Below are 22,957 nucleotides of genomic sequence, written 5' to 3' on the forward strand. Positions count from 1 at the left end.
CGTGTGGCCAAGCATAAGCAGGTGAGGATAAGACGGTTTTGGGATTTGAGATGGTGAAAGAGGGATTGAATGGGTGTGGTAGATATAGAAAGAGGCAATGAGTATGGGTTGATGAAAAGTGTTCAAGTCCAGCAATGCTACTACTACTGTACTTAGGACGCTACAAGGAGAGGAGAGAATCGTATCTCCGCGGTGAAATGGGGTTGTGGCATATTCAAGTTGTTTTGCCACCCAACTCATCAACTCACCCACTTACCCCGCATTCTCATTCTCGCACAAACAATCCAAAGACAACAACCTCATTTCTCCCTCCCTTCAACCCATATTCAACAATCTATTAATACATATCAACCACCTCATACACTCACTTGACAGACCTTCAAGGTCAAAACATCTTTCCACCATGTCAGCTGGACTGTCAACTCTCGACTTACCGCCAGCAACGAATGAGTTTGGCAATGCCTCGGTACATAAGATGCCAAGTAGCTCAACGATGGGATGGGAAGATGAAGAGGCGGATGTGACGTGGGTAGTCGTCTTTATGACGCCGATCAAACCAAATATATTCCAGGCTTGGGAGCTGATGGATCATCTCGACAATAGCTTCGACTCGCCTCAAGAGGAGATAGCGCATTATAGAGAGAAATACAGACAGGCTATTGATATGTTGACGGAGACAAGAGCAGAACTAGGTGAGCTAATCAATCCACGAACTTCCGATGCGATTCCAACTTAGCTCATGGAATCACGTGCCCAGAGGAATTTCAACAATCGTCAAAAGAGCTAGAAGATGAGATGGAGCAGGAATTAGCAGCCAACGAGAAAGTACAAGGAGAATTGAAAGAGAAGATCAAAAGGCTGGAAGCTGAGAAAGAGGAATGGAAGGTGAGTTTTGATACAACAAATCATCAGAGAATTGGCACCGTATAAGCTGATAAATGAGTAATCTAATAGTCCAAACAAATCGCCCTACAGAAGCTGCACAGCTCAACTACAGCAGCTATGCAGCGCGAGATGGATAACCTGCGTTCGGAAAGGGATAAGACGCTGGTTGCGCTGAGGGATCTGGAAATGGGTAATGATGAGTTGGAAAGGAATGAGAGGTTAGCTAAGCTCTTTTTGTCGTCGTGTGACAGATAATATAGCTGACCTCATGTGTTCTTTCAGAGTTGCCGTCTCATCTCTGCTGGATCTGGAAAGTAAATACAACCGCGCTATTGAGGAGAAGACGCTGTTGGAACACGAGATAGTACAGAAACAAGAGCTGGAAGAGGAATGCCAGCGGCTGAAGGATGAGATGAGAGGTAAGCTTTTTTTTGCTCCAACAGCCTTGAGGTCTAGCTTCTCATTGAAAATTTGTCGATAGACGCCAACAACGAAATATCGATCTTGAGAGACCAACTCTCACGTATGACCCTCCCCACACCCCCTTCCTCAATATCCGAACCAATCTCATCATCGCCCGTCCAAGAGCCACCCCAAGAACTACCAGAGGAAGACGCTCAAAACGAGGTCGATCCAGCTTCTATACCCTTGCCTCCACCTGTCCCTTACAGATCTAGCGGTATCCCACAATCACCTTCACGCAGATTACCAAGAAGTGCTACTTCGTCTTCCATCCCCATCTCATCACCCATCACAAAGAAGTTTGGCCAGAGCTCAATCCCTCAATCTCCTACAATGTCTTCCCTGTCCCGCTCAACCACTTCGAGAAATCTGGCAGCAGCTGCCAAGTCCACTCCTACACCAGTACGAACACGTACGAAATCTGGATTATATTCTTCGCAAGGTCCCGGTGGCAATACAAATACGAATTCACCAGGAACAGTCAGAGTAGCAGCTCATCAACAAACTAAATCCAGAGGATTCAAGTTATTACATGACTTGCAAGCTAGACTGAAAGCTACAGATGATAAATTGGGAGTAGCAAAAGTACCCAGAAGGAACGTTTCAAACCCTCTTGCCAATCTTGGTGGTGGTGTCAAATCGAGATCAGCTTCTGCTACTTCAAGCTCAAAAGAAGAAAAGCAACAACCCAAACTGACCAACCCCAGAATAACAGCTCTCTCACAATCTCAAAGTCAGGGCGGAGGAACACCAATGACAAGTTCCAACAGTTCTTCGCTCATGTCTCCGAACGGATGGGTACTGGTAGACGGAGAAGAGGATGATTTCCAGATTACTCCTACGGCGCAGACCAGCGGATTCAGAGAAAAAGAGAGGGAAGAACCGTTATCGCCTATTGACGCGACATTCGGTATTTCCCCCAATCAAATTAGGGCAGTATCAAGCGCATCAAACTCCTCTCAGCGATCATTACCTTCTCGACCTGGTATACCCAGTCCGCTAACCAACGTTAATGGGAATGGAAGTGGTCTGAACAAATCAACTACCACTGCTAGTAGTAGGATGACCCGTAAGCCATCGACAACCGTCCCGTTCCCTACGACCAATCATCCCAATAGAGAAGGAAGCAGGACAGTAAAGTATCAAAATGGGATCACACGAATCCATACTTCCCCTGGCAAGGCTAAACCCCGTCTACCACCTGTATCCCCTCGACCGATGTCACCAACAGGCACCAGCTCAAGACCAATGTCACCTTCAATGATACCTACATCCACTTCCTCCTCCCGACCAATGTCCCCCTCCCTTATGAACAGCATCTCGTCGTCCGCTAGGCCAATGTCCCCTTCATCAATGTTACCTCGTCCTCATCCCCTTCAAGCTCCTTCACCCTCCATATCAGCAGTAACCTCCACCTCCAGACCTTCAAGTAGACTAGGTCAAGGGATAGGTAAAGGTCCGCCCCCATCTTTTCATAATCGTAATCCCAATCCCATTTCGGTCTCCACCTCTCAAAGCGGACATCAACAGCTTAAAAGGTCTACGAGGCGATCATCGGTAGGTGCTAGTGAGCCCCCCACTGGGATACCTGGACCGAGCGCGAGGGGGGATGGAAGTAGGACACCACAGAGGCCTATCACGATTCATGGGGATACGCCGCCGCCTGTTCCTAGGATACCTAGTGCGTTGAGGAGGAAGTAGTTGATTGGTAACGATCATGATGTGACGTCTGATGTTAATGAGATATGTGGTTTGTATGATGTTTACATGAGACTTCTAATGCATAACATGACATAACATATGATGGGTTGTTGAAAGAATGATACACAAGTCGAGAAAGACATACAACCTGTATACAGTACAATCTGATTTGGAACGGATTGAAACTTTCGATGGAAATGTCCGCTCTACGTATAACATATATGTGATTGACAAGTGGAGAAACATGAAGGAACGAAAGTAGAATGCCAAGGTGGAAACGACAGGGTCACTTCCAATCAACACGAATGGAGAGGATCGTGGATCATCTCGGGACAACAGTATCATCATTATCTTTCTCAACGACTGATACCTTAGTGCTCTTCTTCTTCCTCCATTTACCGTCTTTTTGTCTACATAACAATCAGCAAATCAGCACAACGCACTCCGCATGCGCAGAGAAAACACTGGTTCATCTCGATCCAGACCAAGAGTAGATAAAAACTCACTGAGCCTCCCTCCTTATCCTTTCTTCCTTCTCTCTCAACATCCTATCAGCCTCCCTATTCTGTTCCCTCACATCTTGACTAGATGGGAATCCAATCTTCCAATATCCAGGTGGGGTGGGTGGTCGTATCCACTGAAAGATATATTGATATCAGTATCACATCGTATCATACTCAGTAGATCACATCAATTTAAGGTGAAAAGTTAGATGGAATTGTAGACGGTATGACCAACGTACAGTTTCTCGATGCCTCGAAACCATATTTTGATGTTCCCTCACATAATCGCCTTGATCCCTTTCCACCACTTCCTCATGCTCATCTCGCCATTTGGGAGGTTGGTTGAACCTTGGTATATCGCCTATTACTTCGTACCACTGTAGGCTCAATACAGCATCAGCATCAAAACCAAAAGCATCTCCAACAGCTCCGATGTTAGGGAACAGTGATCGATCCACTGGCTTGACTTCTCATATCCAAAAGAAAGGCACATTCGTAGCCCATTGAAACGGAATGAGAAGCAAAACCTCACTCACATCTCTACAGCACTCACAATCCCCACCATGCATACCCCTCCTGTCCTCCTTCTTCCTCCTTACATCATGGTACGCAAAGCTATGTCCATCGTTTTGAGAAGGGTTGATCTCGTATTCTTCATTAACAGTTTTGGACCTATTCCAGCCATAGCATCAGCCTTCATGTCTATTTGATCGGGATGATCCCACATCCTCGACAGCTGACTTACATATCCTCTGGTTTGACATACCGCCCATTCCCTTTATATCCCTTATATAACTCCCGTTTCTCACTAACAGGCATCTTGGCTAGTCTCCTCAATTTCAGAGCTTTCTCAGAGGGCGATAATCCCTCAGTCTCGGTATCGAGGATCTTGCGTTTCTTCCCTGTCGAGGTCATCTCACTGCCCTGAGTCGAGCTGTGGATTCGTGTACTTGGTCCAGGCGTAGAGTCCTTCTGACCACGCATTGGAGTCTCAGCCTCAACGATGGTCTGCCTCATCACCTTCTTTCTCAGACTTTCACCACCCAGTATCACCGACCCACCACCCAGCCTATCTCTCACTAAAGGTGTTCTAACGGTCGTTGGTGTAGAAGTGGAAGTGGAAGCGTCAGGGGGAGAAGCGAAATCGTCCTCCTCATTGGTAATGACGTTAACTCTCTTCCTCTTGGTGGGAGATTGGGACCTTGATCTTGATCTGCTGCGAGCGGGATTTGAAGGATTATCGTTCTCTACTCCGAGCCATGGAGTGACGTGGGTGGGCTGGAGGATACGTTTGTAGGTTTGAGGAGTAGACGCTGAGAGCTTGGGTTGTTGAGGTGTAGTTACAGTCGAAGATGTGGATGTACTGGATCTTCGTGCTCTCTGGGTAGATGGGGCAAGAGCAGGCGACCCGCCTCGTGGTACCATATCGTCTTTTCGCAGGGGAGTGCTCCCTTGCTGCTTAGTGGGGGATTGACGAGATGTACTCGATGTGGTAGATCTCGTGCGATGATGTGAACGAGGTCGAATGGTTTGCGTTTGAGAGCGAGGTAGGAAGGGGACTTGGAAATTGTCGATCGCTTCTACGAGCTCGTCACTTGTCATACGAGGTTCGACATCGTACCTCTCCTTGACCTCTTCCTCGAATTGTTGTTGCGCATGTGCCAAGTATTCCTCCTCATCATCTACTATTCTTTCTTTAGTGAGTGTTGAATTCTTGACACGCGGGAATGATTCACTCTCTTCCACCAAGACACCACCCACAGGAAAAGGTCCATCCTGATTCCCAATGGTCTTGCCCGAGCTCGCAACCTCATCCGGGGTATTCGTCATCTCCCTGATCTTCTTCTGCGCCCTTCTCTCGTCTTTCTTCTTCTTTCTTTCGATCTGCGACGCCTGATATTTCTTCATATGATCTATATCCTCTTGATGGATCTTCCTCAACTTCTTATGCTCTCCCACCAGAAGTTTATGAGCCTCCGATTGATGGTTGTAAGCAGCTTGTAGGTGATTACACCTCGCTTCTAACACTGCGTATTGCCTGGCAAGAGAAGTGGGCGAAGGTGGGCCGACACGGGAGGAAGGGGAGTTGAGGAGGGGTGTGAATGGTTTGGAGGATTTGGGTTTGGTAGGTGTCATGGGCTGTGATGAGAGGGCTTGGGAAGGGTGCGATGAGGGGATATTGAGATCTTGAGATTGGAGTATTTTAGGACTATTGTAATGAGGTACATGGTCATGAGCTGAGCAACCAACGAAATGGAAGATATAGCTCACCTTCTAATAGCTTGCTCAGCAGCGTCTGCTTTCGTCCTTATCATCTCCGCAATAGCATTGTCCCTCTCCTCCTTCAATCTGCTAATCTCATCTCTCAAATTCCCCGATTCCATCTCCTCTTTCCGCAACGACTCCTTCAAATCATACACATCCGCATCATTTTTCTTCGTCAAGTCTTCCAGTTCTAACTCCAAGTTTGCAATTCTACCACTCAACTTAACATCCTTCTGTTGCATCTTCGCATTATCCTCCCTCAACTCCCTTCTCTTCATCTCCAAAACCGATATCCTATCTCTCAATCCCGCCGAGATAGCTCTTTCCCTCTCCATCTCATCCTCATGATTCTGCTGTTCCTGCTTGAGGTGTCTGACCTGTTCGTCTAACAGCCATACCCTCCTATTCAATTTACCTTGTACGTCCCCTTCGCTAAGGGCTGTCATAGATACTGATCCGGATAATGCTCGAGAGTTCCACCATGTATTGTCGTTTTGGGCGTTATTCATGATATCCCTTTCGATCTTCAACCTTGCGATCTCCTCTTTCAAGTCGGTCGCTTCGTTCTTTTTTTGAGTGACATCAGCCTCGAGTGATTGTTGTCGTTGTTTGAGGTCGTTACATTTCGCTCGGAGGCTGGTGAAGATCGGTGTCATCTCCTGAACCTGTAGGGTATGATTAGCTACTATCCGGTCTCGAGTTGGTCCGGCGCAAATAGCTCACCGCAGATGACATCTCTACATCAATTTAAGAGACATGTCAGCTCATTAGACGGTTATTTCCACCGGAGATAATATAGCTCACCATTGAACTTTGCTAATTGCCGCTCCCACTCATCTCCTGTGTCATCGCCGACCCATTCCACTCCACCTACTCTTTCGCCAATTTCACCATCCCGACTATTGAGTGGCATGACGCACAGCTAGACTTGCAGTACGATATCACTGACCATGGATGTACGATATGAGTAGTAGAGGGAAGAGAGATAGATGGGAAGAGGATGATGAATGATGTTTGCGAGGGTTGAGTCACCTGCACCCAAAAAGCATCCACGAACATTACTTGTTGATTTGATCGAGATTACGTAAACATCATCGACGCGTGTCAACATCACAAAAGCAAAAGTCAGAATCGAGAAATCAAAACAACCATACTCGTCCATTTCAATACACCCTTCGACACCTTCAACAGTGATGACTGACATTGCATCTGCACACCGAAGAGGATCCTAACTCCTAAAAAACCATCAGATAGCGACACACACTTGACACATCTCTACAAGAGCATACAGGTCCAACCCACATCATACATCAAAACAATGGACGAACCCTCCCTATCCCGATTGATAGTCGACAGAGAACCCGAATGGCTACGAGTGAAGGATAATGTTAACACGGCAATGATGAAAGTGATGGAGACCAGGCTGGCTACTATGCCTGGAGGGAAGGACGGGGAAGCAGCGAAGGTGATGAGGAAGGAGCTGGAAAGAAGGTTGGGCAAGGTGAGTTTGGATTATCGCCCATATCGTTTGGTACGGACTTAAAACGTCGGATATATCTATCTATAATCATTTAACGATGTGGGACCCTGATGCTGATCTGACTTATCGGAAACGTAGATACAGGAGAACATGTTCGATATGAGTAAATACAATTTGCAAGTCAATGGACAAAACTACGAGAACTATGTTGAAGGTGAGTTATCCTTTTAGTACTTACCTGAATCACTCCGATCATACCATGAGTCTATCCCGTCTCCTTGTATACTGATATGTCTGTTTATCTCCACAGCGACCGAAGGGTTCGACGAATCTCTCGATCGACACATCTGGTCCCTCCAGGTCGAACGAACAGACTGGGAGAGCAAGACCGCCGAGAAACGAAAGAAGTGGCCAGAGATGTTCTACGGTGTGGAAGAGGATCTGGAAGCTAGGAGAACTGATACGGAGTGGCTGCCTGATGAGAATGAGGGGAAGGATGGTGAGTGCACACCCCCTCTCCTTTCACTTCGTACCCGAGATCATGGATCCGCGCACTTGCAGCAGAATTTATCATCTAGGTAGCCCATTGGGAAAAAACGCTGATATTTGGGAGATAGACGAGAAAGCTCAGACGAAAGATCTGCCTCCTCCAGAAAGACACGAAGAAGTCAAAGAGACTTTCAAGGTGGTTGTTGATAATTTAGCAGAGGTAGCCAAGGTGAGCTGGCCATTGCTACTTGCAAGGATAACAGCTAATACCCTATTCTGACATCCAGTCTGCACCAATACAACTACAACGCGCGCAGAGAGCTCAGACTGTCAGGGAGGAGATATCGAGTTTACCGCAGTAATCGGGCTTGTGGACATGATAATGATCCTTTCATATATATTATACAAGAGTCGGGGTTGAGGAGGATTCTTTAGCTATTCGTGTCCCAGTCGTCTTTTTCCCCTTCAACCACATGTGCAGGGTTCTGATTCCTATATATACAACACTACTTCATCTTCTTCGTTATTTGACATGTATTGTTGTACTATCTCCCATATACAATTAGTCAGTCTTCGTAGACACCCAACATACTGTGAGAAGGCGTATTACCTCGTACTAAAACAAAGACTAAAACTCATCCCTCTTAACTCGTTGTCTAGGTTCATCCAAAACCTTAACACTCTTCACTCCCTCACTCCTCTTCACACTCTCCAGCAAGTCTTTCTGAGTGTTCTGCCAACTCTGATCATCTCGCTTGACAGGTTGTCCACCGGATTGAATTTGATATATCCCTTCTCCTGATAATTCACCGATGGGTCCTAGGTACTTCGCTTCCAACCCGTTTTGGGGCAAGGTTGGAGGATCGGGTGAAGAGTAGGAGACGTGGAGATAGACTTGATTTGGTTCCTGCTTTATAGGTTTTATGGGTGCTTTGGAAGAGGATGATGCCATGATGAATGGGAGGAGGAGCAGGAGGAACAAGGATAAAAGTCGAATTTTGGTGGATGTTTGTGATATCTTCTAGTTGAGCGAAGAGAAGCGTACGACGATTGTATGTAGTATGGGTATTGGTGCAGTCTATGCATCCAGGATGTAACATGCACGAATGTCACCGTCCTCTCTCTCACCGTCATCGTTACAATCGTCCTTGTTCCTCCACACTTCCTCAACACTTGTACGGTGGCAACGGAATCAATTTTAACCTCAGAGTCAAAGTCACGTGAGAATTTTTGATTTCTTGGTTGCAACCTCATCTATCTCGGTTCAAAAGTTGAAAACATCAACTCATCTGCATCAATCGAACGCTTTCTCTGAATTATATGCCTATCAGTGCAGAGCAGGGGTGAGAATAAAACATGGCAAAACCATCAGCGAAAGCACTAGGCAAGCGTAAAGCGCCCCCTCCATCAGTCAAAGTAAGTCATCCTATCTCCGCCCAAGTACCCTCGTTGTCATAGCTAACGAGTAAGTGATAGGGAGGAAACAAAACCAAGAAATCCAAACCCACCAAACCTACCAAAACAGTCGAACAAGACCTTGGACCAACAGGTAAACCCAAACGAAAAGCCGATCAACCAAAGAAAGTGAAATTGAGAGATCAGAAGTCTATACCCATCCCTAAATCTACTTATGCCGATGGAGACGAGGATTCAGATGAGCTGGAAGATCTGGGTGAGGAAGAGGGATTGGGGGCGACTAGTGCAAGTGCGAGGTTCTTGGTAGGGATGGATGAAGGAGCTCTGTCTAGGTGAGTACTGCAGAGTGTCATTCAATGTGCCGGTCATACATCATCGTCCCGTTCTTTTCTCAAGCATATCTATGTTATAGAGTATATAGACAATGAGCTAACCTATCTCTCGCTGGTTTATAGATCCGTCAAAGAGACCAAAAGACTACATGATCTATCCAAGACCCGCGAACCCTTGCCCAAACAGAAACGAAACAAGCTAAAAATCGCTTTACCCGAATCAGCCAAAGAATCAGATTCAGATGATTACGATTTCGATTCTGATCCTGAATTCGACTCTGACTTAGCTTCTGAGGTAGACGGGAGGGACGTAGATCTAGGCTCAGAAGACGAGGATGAGGATAGTGTATTTGATTCTGGTGCTTCGTTAGACGATTCCGAGGAAGAGGAGGAGGATCAAGATGATGTTATTGCAGAGTTCGACAATCTACCATCGGACGAAGAAGCGTACGATTCAGATGCAGTAACTCAGAAACGACGTAAGAACAAGAAGAACGAGGAAGAAGCAGAGTATGAAACCTCCACACGTAATCGATGGGCCACCAGGGAGAAGAAAAATAAAGAAGAAGATGATGATCAAGTGGAAGTAGGTAGATTACCTATCAAACTTCCCACAGGTGAGATAAAGGTGATAGAAGGATCTACGAAGATTTCTCTCCCACCCACGAAGAAGAAAGCACCACCACCACCTCCGAGCGATTCCGAAGAGGAAGAGGAGGAGAGTGAGGATGAAGGGTCGGACGATGGGGAGCAGGCTGAGAGGATGGCTGGACTTAAAGGCAAGTTCGGTAGGATGGGAGTTGCGGAGATCGTTAGTCAGAAAGGATGGAGAAATGCTCAGAGGTTGGAGAGTGCGAAGGAACAGATGGCTCAGTTGGGTGCGGAGATCCTGGCGGGAGGGGAGTTGGTCGATATTGTGAGTGCTGGTTTTTTCATGTTTTCTAACTGAGTAAGAGGCATCGTCGGAAGATCAACGGTAGTGAAAGGATATAGCCATGCGGTCCATCGACAGAGATTGATGGTATCATCATGGTGCAACCCTCTTGCGGGGGGAACAAGGATGTAAAGCTGATCTTCCAAACGAAACAATAGGGCCCGGTATTAACAAGACTATCTACCTTCGCCTTACCCAAAGTACCCTCACTGGAAGATAGCGAAGACCCATTACCCGTTCCAGCATCTATCAGAGGATTAGCCTTCCTATCGCAATTGGCAGTATTCAAGGATCTTATCCCAGGTGAGCTGGGCAATCAATATTGACCTCTACATGATACTAGCTAACATGTGCATATAGGCTATCGAATAAGACAGCTCACAGAGATTGAAGAAGCTGAGAAAGTGCGAGATGAGGTCAAACGACTGAGAGAGGGAGAAAAGATGCTGGTTAGGAACTACAAGAGTTATTTGAAGATGTTGGAGACGGAGATCAAACGTAGGTTCAATCTTTGCTTTAATTTACCTGCTCGTCTTGATATCTAGCTGATATGAACACGTTTCTATAGGCCGATCCCCACTTGCCAGTTTAAGCTTGAAATGTATGTGCGAGCTTTTGGTGGCTGTTACGCATTTCAACTTTAGTGAGAATATCATGGGGGTTTTGGTCGGAAAGTTGGGTAGGAAGGGGTGGGACAGTGTGAGTCGCAGCTTCGACCCCATGCTATATTTCTCGCTTTGCTACTTCCCATCCTACTTCACCTCTCAGGTGATTTCTCTCACTGTCCAAAATCCTACTTCTTGTTCCTCTGCAAACTCTTACCAATAGCAGTTGCTGACTTTCCTGATGCCTCAGGACTCCGACCTCGTTCTCGAATCCTTCATCTCGGTCTTCAAAGAAGACATATCCGGTGTACATGCTCAAACCCTCGTGACCCTCATCGCAAGAATGATCAAAGAACGTCATTTCCAGGTCAATCCCAATGTCCTCACGTGCCTCCTACACCTGAGATTACGGAACGAATTAGACCAGATGAAACGTGGTAAGAACGCCAAAGGTGGATCAGGCGATAAGAAGCAGGATGACATAAAGGGCAAGAAGTTCAAATCTGAAATCAGGAAGAAATGGGCAACCAAGAATCAGAGGAAGAAGGAAAAGGAGATGAAGGAAGTTGAGAAAGAGATGAAGGAGGCTGAAGCTGAGGTTGATAAAGAGGAGGTAGCGCAGATTGTGAGTTTGTCTACTCGTCTTCCAGCTGTCAGACAACGGATCTGCCCAGCGGTTGACAACAAGCTGATATGGTTCCTCCCCGTCTCTAGCAAACTGAAACGCTCAAAAACCTCTTCGTCCTATACTTCTCCATACTCAAATCACCCACTCGTACGCCGCTCTTACCAGCCGCACTGGAGGGTATATCAGCCTACGCCCACTTCATAAATATCGATTTCTTCCGTGACCTCCTAGCGGTCTTACGCAAAATCATCAACGATCAGGAAGATATCGACCCACAGGAAGATTCAGAAGATGAGGAGGAAGATAAGCCGAAAGTATATCAAATCAGTGCAAGCGAAAGGGTCAGAATCAGATTATTATCCATCCTTACCGCGTTCCAGATTCTGAGTGGACAGGGAGAAGCGTTGAATATAGATCTCAGCGAATTCATCAACTGTCTATTCACGTTACTTCGCCCTATATCTTTGGATACGGGTATTGAAGATCCACCCCTCAAGTCGACCACTGCGCGATCCAACTCCATGGGCGATTTGTCGATATCGGACCTATTATTTAGATGTCTTGATCTGACGTTTTTCTCAAGACATTCAGGCAGATCACCCGATTATCGTCTCGCATCATTCGCCAAACGTCTCATCGAATGTTCATTGCATTTCCCACCTATAACCGCACGGAGGAGTTTGGAATTCTCTAGAAAGTTGATATCGAAAGAACCGAAATTGGAGAGTCTGTTGAATACTGAAGAGAAGATAAATGACGGGGTGTATAAGCCTGAATTTAATGATCCCCAATTGATTAATCCGTTCAACACCAATGTGTTTGAGAGTGGGGTGCTGGGGGATAGGTATTTTGAGAGAGGGACTAGGGAGGAGATGAGGAAGTTGAGGGATAATAAGGCGGTTTAGGGGGTCGTGGATTGGTGAGAGTGTCATGATGAAACTGGGCCTTGGCTACATATGGAAGGCACCTCGTATCGTTCTTTAGACAACGGATGGATAGAGATAGTCGATTTGCTAGGAGGGGAAGTTGCTCGGGTCGATTTGTACGTTGCATACCTCTTCGATTGCTCTGATGCATTGCATTTGCATGATAAGATACAACATACAAAAGTCAAAGTCCAATTAGCTCCGCCTGATATCGTAAACGCATTTGATCAAATGATATCATCCTACAGCTCCCCGACTCCAGACACACCCAGATCTTTCCATACCTTCGGTTTGGCATTATCGTTATCTGCGCTGAAATACCTCAGAGCGGACGGCTGGGAGTTATCGTCGATCCTACAAATACACAAATGGCAATCAGCATATCTCCACCGGACGAACATATCCGCGATTTATTAATAAAGGCAAGCAAGGAAGGATGATCGTGTATGCAGCGATTTTCAGCCTTTTGACAGAGGTCGACACAACTCACCATTGACATTCCACGCCATTCTTATCCAATAACACCTTGACAGTAGCCCACGAGAACCTCACTATCCCTTTATATCCGAACACTGGGTCCAGCGAGTTTTTAAGGAACGCCTGCGTCTTGGGGTCGGAGGGGTATCCTGATCCTCTGTTGATCTCTTCTTCGTCAGCATTCTTGAGGGTGATAGAGCTGTAGTGTTGAAAAATAATCAGTATCACCCTGTTGCGAGATCCAAATGGACTTAAAGCAAAGGCAAAGTGGAGTGAGATGATACAACAGGATCTGATATTGGTGATTCGAGCTCACTCACCCATCGGCACCCACGTCCTCATAATCCACCCAATGATGTACATATCTATCCCTCGTGACCTTAGCTACGATGGATGCAGCTCCGACGATTTTGAATAGACTATCTGCTTTGGGGCAGACGGTGAATTTTATGGTGGGGAAGATGGCTGTTAGGCGGGCTTGCCACTGAGGTGCTGGGCCTAGAGCGTCTACGTAGCACTGGTTGTTTATAGATGGATGGGATGTCGATAAGATGTCGATTTTTCATTGAGGACAGGGTTGGAATGGTTTATAGAAAAGGACAGGTCGATCAGTTCATATATCCAACTGCAGAATGCACGACATCAAATATATATGACTCACCTCTTTCACATTCACTCCCCTGTCCAAAGCATTTCGTATCAGTCCGATAGTCGCATCCTACCAATCAAATCAAAACCACCATCAGCCAAACGATTCCTCATCAAATTCCTTTGGAAGACAGCTCACCTCAGCCTGTCTATTCAGGTTGGTCGGTATCCTCCGTAACATCCCCGCGGATATAGCCTGAGGCGATAGCGAGGTCGAAGAATAGCATAGCTCGGGATAGACGTCGAATGATTCCCAGAGGGATTGACGGGTATCAGCGGAGAGTGCTTTGGAGTCTGCAATGAGAGAAATTGAGTAAACATCCTCTTGAACGGCAACATGTGCACGAAGAATCAAGTCAGGTTCGGGAGATCACGTACCGTCGAATCCCATTTCTTCCAATGTTGATTTGAATGATATGGGACAATAAGCAGCGGCATAGACCATCGGACCTACTCAAATCTTCCACGTAAGCCGGCATTGGATTACCACGTAAAAAATAGCTCACCAAGTACAGCTGTTCAACGCAGATACACGGGTCAATCAGCCAAGGGCATTGGGTCATTGTCAGAGGCTATATCTCCACTCACGACCCCGTCCAGCTTCGTCGATACCCATTATCCAGCCCTCGTCTTCATCTTTGATCTGACCATCTATTGTGTTGGGTAATACCGAATGATAAGTGTAGGAATCAATCATCGGCGGGATGGGGTTGAGGTTGACCGGGTCGATGGGGTGTGTCATATTGGTTGCTCTGTGCGTTTTGAGATACAGTTGATCTTGGTAATGTAGCTGTAAGTTGCACGAGGTCGATAGAATCGCTGAAGCAAGGAAAGATGAGAAAATGTAATGTTCATCTTTTGTTGCCTCCAAATCAAACGCGTCCCAACCATATCATAACGCGTTGATTGTTCGTGGCACTTTTCAAAAAGTGGCACAGACCTCGTGATGTACCAAGCTTATCGCGCTTCGCATCGCACTAGGATGGCCGAATACATGAGATCTCACTAGCTCACCGATGACGGATTGCCAAGATCAAAGGTGTTCGTTCAGGTCTAGACAAATCCAGACTCTCTCGTAAAATGCAAGCGGATTGATCATCCATGTCCTTTTATCAATCAAGGAGTTAGCCCAGTTAAAGGATTCAATCCAATCTCGATCAAAGGACAGCTTCATTGATTGTCATCGGTCACTCTCACGATTTTTGGGATAGATAAGGCGTACGCTGCGGTTCGGGGTTGTTACTTTTTGCTCATTCATCATCATATCAAGACGTACCGGCTACGACTTGACCATCCTCCCCTAATCGACGGACAAGCCAATTTTCATCGATCACACTCAGGCTATCTTGCCGTCTTTCTTTGCATTAGCTACATTATACAAGATGTTGACCATCTACCTATTGGCCCTTCTTTTACCTACTCTATCACTCGCTTCCCCCGTACATCTCACCGCTCGTCAAGATCCTTGTGCCTCCCCCACGGACGTTGCGCAATCATGGTTATGCGAGCATCCCGAGATCCCCACCGCCCCCGTCGATTCAGCTACGATTATTGCAGGGGATTCCGGTACCGTCAATCCATCTACCGTCCAGCCTCTTCCTCCCTCTGTCCCCGGTACAGAAGTCGCCCCTTCTGCGCCTGTCGGGTCGGTCCCTCCAAGTTCCGATATCCCCCCTACCGGGACATCATTGACGAGTGCGGCCACCCGGACCATGGGAGTGAAGCCCACCTACCCTGCCACGTCCGTATCTGCTATCCCCCTCGAGGGACCCTTCAGCGCGTCGGAGGTCCCCACCCCAGCAACGGAAAGTACCATCCCCAACAGTGCCAGCTCGGTCTCGGCCGTCGAGCCAACTTCAAGCGCAGCCTTACCCTCCAACACCCCCGGCTCATCAGATTGCTCATGTGGATATTCCTTCTCTGACAAGTTCAATTCAGCCTACTATCCCAAATCAAAGATCATAGACTTCTCCACCATCCCTGACGGGACAGATCTGGCCACACTGGGATTGAATGTCAGTGAAAGTACGATAGGTCCCGCATCCGTGGCTGATCCGTCCGCTCGGTGCGTGGGGACCCTCGAGAATGTATATATTGCGGGTGGGGTTTTGAATATCAAGGTTCCCGCCGGAGCGGGTGGGGGTCTGACAGCTGGAGAGGTGATTTTCGAGGAGGAGTTGCCTACTGGTGGGGTGTTTTCAATGGAGGCTAAGATTGATAAGACCGAGGGGACCTGTCAGAGCTTGGTGAGTTCAGCTTCGCCTTCTCCTGGTAACTGCAAGATATCGTATACAGTATATTATCACCATTACTTGGGGGGAGTTTTGCTGTACTACTATGGGAGATCACCGGCTGATGCAACTACAATCTTCAATTCCCAATAGTTCACATACACCACGATCGAGGGGACCTCGGATGAGCTAGATATGGAAATGCTAGGTAATAACATCTTCAAGCCTGGTCAGAACGGTGATCAGGGTATCGGATTGAGCAATTATCAAGTGAGTCGGCTCTTTCTGTACTTTTCTCGTCCTGGCGGCTAGAAATTCAGAGACACACATATTCAGATGTACTGACACGTCATCTAGCCCGATGGAGCGAAAGATGGTGCACATGCAGCATACCCCAACGATCCCACAGCGGATTTCAATAGATACACGTGAGTCATCTGCTCCTTCACTACAGTATTTAATCACTGCTGATCAGCCATCTTGACTTCGTAGCATCGGCTGGTTCTCGGATTCAAACAAGTTTTACTACAATGACGAGGAACTGAAAGGGCCGGAGCCTCATTGCAAGTACTACATTCCTACTACTGGAGAGATCGGTTCTCTGACCTTATGCCGTTGGTCGTGAATGTACTGCATCACAGTACCAGTCAACCCATGCTCGATCGTCATCAACAACTGGTCCAACGGTGATCCTGGTTTCACTCAGGGTCCTCCCGCCCAAGACAATATCTTACAAGGTAAGTTTCGGCGAGCCCTTGAATAATTTTGATCATGAGATTGTGCCGTTTGGAGATCGACTGACTTGACCATTGGGTCATTTAGTCCGAAAACTGGAATACTATTATCAGACCGAGGAACACTCGATCTACCCTGCGTTGGCTCCTGGATGTTCTGTCGAGAACGCTTGTCAAGCATCTTGAGGAGCTTAGCCTGCATGGTTCGAATGAATTAGCTGAGAATTGGAGATACATTATTCTGCATAGGATGTCAACCTTATCAATCTCATGTTTGATACATGCCAATCCTATACATCACAGTCTGTACAAGGAGTGAGCCACAACTATCGCTGCGAGGAGTGATATGCATCGTGGAATTCTGAACCATTTCTTCTGCTTTATCTGTTTCCACATTCTATAATTCGAGAATGAAACTTTTTGTCAGCTTCTGGTGTTCGTATTGCAATCATTCATCCGTATTCTGGCTCACCTAGTTGATCCTAGCCCATCTCGAGACGACCGTTTACTCTTCATCTTCGGAGTTTTCGGAGGTCTCCCCATCTTCAGTCTCGCCCACAGGTCGTTGCCCTATGTAGCTTGCGGTCCACATGTTAGGATAAACGAAGTAGCTACAACCTTTCTCACTAGCGGTCAAAGCAGCAGCCGAATGTCTATAAATGGTGTAGTGATTCCAATAATTCCAATAACCAGGGTCACTACTATCTATCTCCCACATTGCTATGCCTTCCAGCCGAGGGATATGCTTGAAGGCCGTGTCTTTGATCTTGTCCCGGCACATTTCACTCAGGTCCGAATGACTGTCCCACTTCTTCAATGTATCGATCAATTGTCTTTTGGTCTGACTTCGAGTTGTTGTCGGAAATGTTTTCTCCCAGTGGCCATTTCCAGCGAGTACTAGAATCCCGCAATCCAAGAATCGTAGGTCCTCGAATCGAGATAGAAGGGCGAGCAGGTTGGACTGAATATGCTATCAGCTTTAGAAGAGGAAGTTTGTGGAAAGCTCTACTGGGCTTACTAGTTGATCCACATCACGCTGCAGCGCTTCAGGAGGGAGATCCGCTATATCTATAGCTTCACCCATACTGATAATACCCAAAGTGACTGAATTCGCATCGACGGCCGATGGAAAATTGTTGACCACATAGCATGGTAGAAACACGGGTGGTTCCCCCTCGTTGTGCATCGACAGACGTAGATCCGTCACTTGAGGTAAATTCTCATAGACCACCTTCAGAACTTCATCAACTTTGGATGTTCCTTCGAAAAGCTTGATATATAGGGTTCGAACCGAAGCGAGTGAAGAAGTAGTCGAAATGGCTTGGAGTATCACTGGTAAATTTGGGGAATCAATAGTCTTGATATGTCGGAGCTTAGAGGTGTATTTCGTGATCAGAACCGAAAGGTCTTTGGCGCATGCTTGACAGTTTGTGTCGACAGCCAGCGAAGTCAGATTGGAAAGTATTGGATGAGGATAATTGGGTAAGCAGGATCCCGATGATGCGTGGAAACGAGGGCGGCAAAGAGGAGTGTTGATGATCACTAGTTCGTCGAGTGAAAAAAGGCTTTCGAAAAAACCTGCCAAGGTAAGCCAGGTAGGTATGAGCGATTGACCTGACTTGGGAGAGATATTGATTGACATTCGTCTGCGGGTGTGAGTACATACGTGAGCCCTCATCTGATGATACGTCATATGCAAGTACAATCTGACCCACACGTACCTCACACCCCTCTTGACTGTATCAGGACCATCGGTAATCCATTTGATCAATTTACTCCACTTGGCCAATCTGACATGTATCCCCTTCAGTTCGAGGACACTTCTCATCCTGCTACAAGTACTTCTAAGAGCCAGGTAATCGGCTATCACCTCGGGATCGATGTCACTTGCATAGTTGGCATAGTGTGGATGGAACGAGGGAAGAGGAATGAAGTTATCCTGGTGGAGGTAGTATCCGATACGATGTAAGATGTCGTCGCTGAGGCTGAGAAGTCCGGGAGGCATTGCGAATGGAGCGATGTATTATGGCGATTTGGATTCAGGATGAGGACTGCAGAGGTGACGGTGTTGATGATGTGCCGGTGATGTTAAATAAACACTGTAAGTACAATAGCCAGAAAGGGAGGAAGAAATGATTGATGATGATGATGTACAGTCACATGAACATTACTCCAGTCGCGTCGAATTTCTAACTGCGCACAGACCATCACTGTACTCGACATGGACATTGTATGGGCGGATCATGTACTCTACTATACTCGACATCTGACTATACAAGCTACTACCAACTACATGGTGGTGAGTCGATGGTACCAAGATGCAGAAGTTTCGGGGTATCCAGTGTGAGCAAAAGAGGGATGATCAGACAACACGTCCGACATTTCAGTTCGACCGAGAGAGACGCAAGGCTACGCATCGAGGTATGTCGAGAAGCGAAGAGATGTTTGAGGGAGGGAATGTTATGATGATGGCGGCATATTGGTGTGTCCAGCAAGATAAGCTCTTCAAGGGAGGTGAGTTTATTTAAAAAGCTGACGAGAGTGATCCAAGCCAGAGTGACGGAAATACCTTTTTGGGTGGGTATGTCAATTGTCATTCGCCTGGTTCGTCCTCTATCAGCTCCAGCTGTTCAAACGAGTGGACAAGACTGGAGAGCCAAAACCCACCTCACACCCCGCTTGACATCTCTTGGTCCACTCGCAATCCACTTCACCAGCTTCCCCCATTTCGTCACTCTAAAATGTAATCCCTTCAACTCACATATCCCTTTAATCCTCTTACATGTACCTCTGAATGAGAGGTAGTCGGAAGATACTTTCGGATCGATGTCACTTGCAAAGTTGCTCCATGCTGGGTTGAATGAGGGGAAAGGGATGAAGTTGTCTTGGTGCAGGCATTAACCGATACGGTGGAGGATGTCGTCGCTTAGGCTGAGGAGGGTAGGTGACATGTCTGTTGTGTTGTGTCTTCTTCGAGCAAACACACTGATCTCAGCAAATATTGTGTAGGTTGACTTTTCGATGTACAGGGTGAAAAACACGAAGAAGGATGGATAGGTAATGTCAGCAACATTAAACGCACGATGATTGATGATTTACAGATCGAGAACTCGCGTCAACGCACAGACAGTGAACCATCATGCTTAGCCCAATACAGTAACACATTCTTGCGAATCGCATTTGCATATGATGATTATATGTGTATACTGGAAATAAGTCTTTGTTATTGGGGCTCATATGCATATCACTATCTACAGGACGATCTACGCAGCTACATTGGTATCTTCTATCATTCTTAGCCTCCTCATAATCCTCCCTTACGTGATATTAGACTGATAGATTGACATGTTCGTCAGGTCAGTTCAGATCAACGTCTCACTGAGGCCAATGAGAGATACTTACATAATGTCATGACTGGGCATGCTTCCGTCTCCCTAGGAAGTCGTCATGAATTCTGAGCTGAGACGTTCGGGTGTAGTCACAACCTCCACAGAGCAAGTTCCATCATCTTCTGTAACACGGTGATATTCCCATCTATACCATTCCGTCACATCCATCTCGCCCTGTACGTCAATGAGTCCATACGGTTCCCAGAAGTATCCTGTTTGTAAGCTGGGGATATGCTCTAAGAAAGGCATAGCGGCGACGCAAATGGCTGAACGAAGTTTGTCTTCGTAGTGCTGAGTGAATTTCTGGAATGTAGTAGGACTAGCACCACGTTCGGACCATTTTCTCTTTCTGGTGAAACCTTCCAAGTGGGGTCGGCGATCTTTGATTGAGAAGGTGGCGAGAAGATCCATTGTCTTGAGGTTTGGCAGATTACCCAGACTTTTCAGAAGACCTAACTACAGCAATCAAATCAGATCAGAGAACAACCACCAAGTACAGTAGGAACATTGAGAGGAAATGAGCACTCACAAGACAAGGCCAATCGTCTTCAAGAGCACGAGATCGGAAGGTGACAAAATCTGACCTGAAATCTTCGAATAATTCGAATCCAAGCCTCCATGTCTCGTTATCGGTAGGTCCAGGTCCAGCTCGGAAGTGGACTCCATTGTCAGATTTAAAATCGTTTATTGACAGAACGACAATCTCCAGCTCAGGAAGCAGCTCCTTTAGACGTAGAAGATAATTGCCACTATCCAAATAGGGAAATACCAAGCTGCGTAGCTTCCAGAAAAGAGTGGTCACATGTACCATCCCACCTGAGCTTGCGTGACGATTCAACCATAAGTTGATCCCTTTCTCCGGCAGAGACCATCCAGCTGTTTTGACAAACTTGATTGACGGCATGCTTGGCAACAGGAGATTGATATGCGGAAGGGCGCACGAAGGGCATCGATCTGAGATTGCGAACGACATAAGTCTTCCAAGGAAGTCGTGAGAAGGGGTTCTCAGCTCGCTTAACCTTTCTCCTGTGGCTTGACGAATCGAAGTCGGGGAATGGGTACAGAGGGGCGTTCGGACCAGTATAAGCTCTTCAAGATCGGTGAGGAGTCCAAGGAAATGAACGATGACGGGCCAAGCGTAGGAGATACGCAGATTCGGTTGAAATTGGATATCGATTTCAACGCGTCTGGAAGTGAAAACGTAAGCTATCATAATAAACTGTCACAGGTTCCGGGAAGGGGAAGTTTCCGAACCCACCTTACACCTGTCAGGATACTATCAGGCGCTTTCATCGTCCATTCCACCAATTTCTTCCAATTCTTCAAAACCACATGTAAACCCTTGGGGAGACACAAATCCCTAACTCTTCTACATGTTAATCTAAGATTCATGTAATCCTTCTGTACATTCGAGTCGATCTCTGAAGCCCAGTTGAAGTGGTGTGGGTGGAAGGAAGGGAGAGGTATGAAATTGTCGGTATGGACGTAGAATGCGACTAGTTGGATGAGTTCGTCGGTGAGGTCGAGGAGGGTTTTCGGCATGGCTGGGTATGCTGTCTACGGTGCTGCTGTTTGATGTCCAGTGTGTGTTGGATACGGTGTGAAGGTTTATGAGCTATACGAAGGATAGATTGGAGTTGTTAATGGGAAAGAGGGAGAAAGAGGGAGAAAGAGAGTCGAAATCTGGTTTATATACTGCACCCTTCAAGCGTTGTTGATGGTAACCAAACAAAGTCACGTGGCATGTGTGTATATAACTTATTCGATGCAGGGACCATGTCTTTGTCTCTGGTATAGTCATGAGCAGTACAACAGCAGAAGGGAATGTTGGGTATCGCGCCACGCCTGGATGAAGACTGTGATGGTCACCTCTGAGCTGTGCAACCCAGCGAGGTGTAGGTCTTCTCTCTTCAAGCATGTCCTCGAGTGATACTGTGCGAATACAAACCTTCGAGACCGACTTGTCAAGGGAAGCCTTCATGGTGATCATCTACATACTGTATAGCACACACGATCAAAGGACCCTAACACGTGTCACCGAATTAATTCATCATGAACTGAGATGACACTCATGCACATACACTGTCGATCTTGTTCTCTTTCCTTTTCACATCCAATCCCGTACACTTACCGTCATCCCCAGCCCAAGTAGTCACGCAAATCACTTCTCTTCATCACTATTAACGGACCCCCATTGCCAAGCACAGTCAACCCACCAAATGCGCGACCCCAAGTTGCCCAGGAACCTCCTTGATCTCGACGATGTCATAATCCGACGAATAGGTTACTTCCTGCACGAAGATAACGAGATCCCCCTTCCTCTGCTTCACAGCCATTGGATGAACTTCAAAACCCATATTAAACCGGGAATCGGCAGATCATACAGGTCATTTTCGAATACTTGCAAAAGGTCAAGAGAGCTGGTACCACTGAAGGGACTTCATATGAGATTGACTTAATGGTATAGACTGGTCAAATGGGTGGAAAAGGGATCCACGTCGGTTCTGAGTGGAATAAGGGTGGTTTGCGATTTCCTCTCTTCCCTCTCCAGCGTCTTATCTCATAGTCAAATACTAACTCTGGGATGGTATCGTAGACGACTAGAAATCAACATCCCTCAAACCGCTAAACTCTCCTCCCAATCGTTCTTCTCCAAATGGTTAATCCTCGTCGAATTCCTCTCCAAGCTCACATCATTAGAAGAGCTCATAATCATCGACCTTCCATTCTGTCAACATGACCAGCTCAACGAAATCACCAAACGCCACAACAAACTTCACCTCCCTCGGCGTACTTCCTTGAGCCTCCAACAAACCTGTAGACTCTGCTCGACGGAATGGATCTCACCGTTC

At 46.8% G+C, this 22,957-nt stretch overlaps 9 protein-coding genes across 9 annotated transcripts; 4 read left to right on the forward strand and 5 right to left on the reverse strand.

Moving 5' to 3' along the window:
• Window positions 1-403: 403 nt before the first annotated feature.
• On the forward strand, window positions 404-3,048 carry I302_108255 (uncharacterized protein; the record flags this gene model as incomplete). The annotated part of the gene is made up of 6 exons (XM_019193976.1): window positions 404-525; window positions 604-692; window positions 758-885; window positions 955-1,103; window positions 1,168-1,304; window positions 1,367-3,048. The coding sequence occupies 6 exons, from the start codon at window positions 404-406 to the stop codon at window positions 3,046-3,048; spliced, it is 2,307 nt and encodes a 768-aa protein (XP_019044099.1).
• Window positions 3,049-3,370: 322 nt separating this feature from the next.
• Window positions 3,371-6,729, reverse strand: I302_108256 (uncharacterized protein; the record flags this gene model as incomplete). Its single annotated transcript, XM_019193975.1, has 8 exons — window positions 3,371-3,458; window positions 3,555-3,685; window positions 3,791-3,928; window positions 4,088-4,223; window positions 4,297-5,760; window positions 5,823-6,481; window positions 6,540-6,553; window positions 6,621-6,729. The coding sequence occupies 8 exons, from the start codon at window positions 6,727-6,729 to the stop codon at window positions 3,371-3,373; spliced, it is 2,739 nt and encodes a 912-aa protein (XP_019044098.1).
• A 405-nt stretch (window positions 6,730-7,134) lies between these two features.
• On the forward strand, window positions 7,135-8,147 carry I302_108257 (uncharacterized protein; the record flags this gene model as incomplete). The annotated part of the gene is made up of 5 exons (XM_019193974.1): window positions 7,135-7,317; window positions 7,435-7,510; window positions 7,607-7,795; window positions 7,914-8,014; window positions 8,073-8,147. 5 exons carry the CDS (start codon window positions 7,135-7,137, stop codon window positions 8,145-8,147), a joined length of 624 nt encoding a protein of 207 aa, XP_019044097.1.
• A 266-nt stretch (window positions 8,148-8,413) lies between these two features.
• On the reverse strand, window positions 8,414-8,737 carry I302_108258 (uncharacterized protein; the record flags this gene model as incomplete). Its single annotated transcript, XM_019193973.1, has 1 exon — window positions 8,414-8,737. The coding sequence occupies one exon, from the start codon at window positions 8,735-8,737 to the stop codon at window positions 8,414-8,416; it is 324 nt and encodes a 107-aa protein (XP_019044096.1).
• Window positions 8,738-9,141: 404 nt separating this feature from the next.
• Window positions 9,142-12,605, forward strand: I302_108259 (uncharacterized protein; the record flags this gene model as incomplete). The annotated part of the gene is made up of 8 exons (XM_019193972.1): window positions 9,142-9,201; window positions 9,262-9,533; window positions 9,657-10,449; window positions 10,626-10,770; window positions 10,828-10,965; window positions 11,036-11,166; window positions 11,323-11,697; window positions 11,787-12,605. The coding sequence occupies 8 exons, from the start codon at window positions 9,142-9,144 to the stop codon at window positions 12,603-12,605; spliced, it is 2,733 nt and encodes a 910-aa protein (XP_019044095.1).
• A 263-nt stretch (window positions 12,606-12,868) lies between these two features.
• Window positions 12,869-14,493, reverse strand: I302_108260 (ribonuclease HII; the record flags this gene model as incomplete). The annotated part of the gene is made up of 7 exons (XM_065870636.1): window positions 12,869-12,980; window positions 13,117-13,302; window positions 13,424-13,620; window positions 13,765-13,821; window positions 13,891-14,045; window positions 14,130-14,201; window positions 14,340-14,493. The coding sequence occupies 7 exons, from the start codon at window positions 14,491-14,493 to the stop codon at window positions 12,869-12,871; spliced, it is 933 nt and encodes a 310-aa protein (XP_065726708.1).
• A 640-nt stretch (window positions 14,494-15,133) lies between these two features.
• Window positions 15,134-16,902, forward strand: I302_108261 (uncharacterized protein; the record flags this gene model as incomplete). The annotated part of the gene is made up of 6 exons (XM_065870637.1): window positions 15,134-15,997; window positions 16,136-16,252; window positions 16,340-16,410; window positions 16,475-16,545; window positions 16,624-16,719; window positions 16,805-16,902. 6 exons carry the CDS (start codon window positions 15,134-15,136, stop codon window positions 16,900-16,902), a joined length of 1,317 nt encoding a protein of 438 aa, XP_065726709.1.
• A 319-nt stretch (window positions 16,903-17,221) lies between these two features.
• On the reverse strand, window positions 17,222-18,721 carry I302_108262 (uncharacterized protein; the record flags this gene model as incomplete). Its single annotated transcript, XM_065870638.1, has 3 exons — window positions 17,222-17,677; window positions 17,735-18,362; window positions 18,438-18,721. The coding sequence occupies 3 exons, from the start codon at window positions 18,719-18,721 to the stop codon at window positions 17,222-17,224; spliced, it is 1,368 nt and encodes a 455-aa protein (XP_065726710.1).
• A 1,429-nt stretch (window positions 18,722-20,150) lies between these two features.
• Window positions 20,151-21,647, reverse strand: I302_108263 (uncharacterized protein; the record flags this gene model as incomplete). Its single annotated transcript, XM_019193968.1, has 3 exons — window positions 20,151-20,561; window positions 20,635-21,292; window positions 21,364-21,647. The coding sequence occupies 3 exons, from the start codon at window positions 21,645-21,647 to the stop codon at window positions 20,151-20,153; spliced, it is 1,353 nt and encodes a 450-aa protein (XP_019044091.1).
• Between the last annotated feature and the right edge of the window lie 1,310 nt (window positions 21,648-22,957).

Source organism: Kwoniella bestiolae, chromosome 7, assembly GCF_000512585.2.
Source record: "Kwoniella bestiolae CBS 10118 chromosome 7, complete sequence".
Classification (NCBI taxonomy): Eukaryota; Fungi; Basidiomycota; class Tremellomycetes; order Tremellales; family Cryptococcaceae; genus Kwoniella; species Kwoniella bestiolae.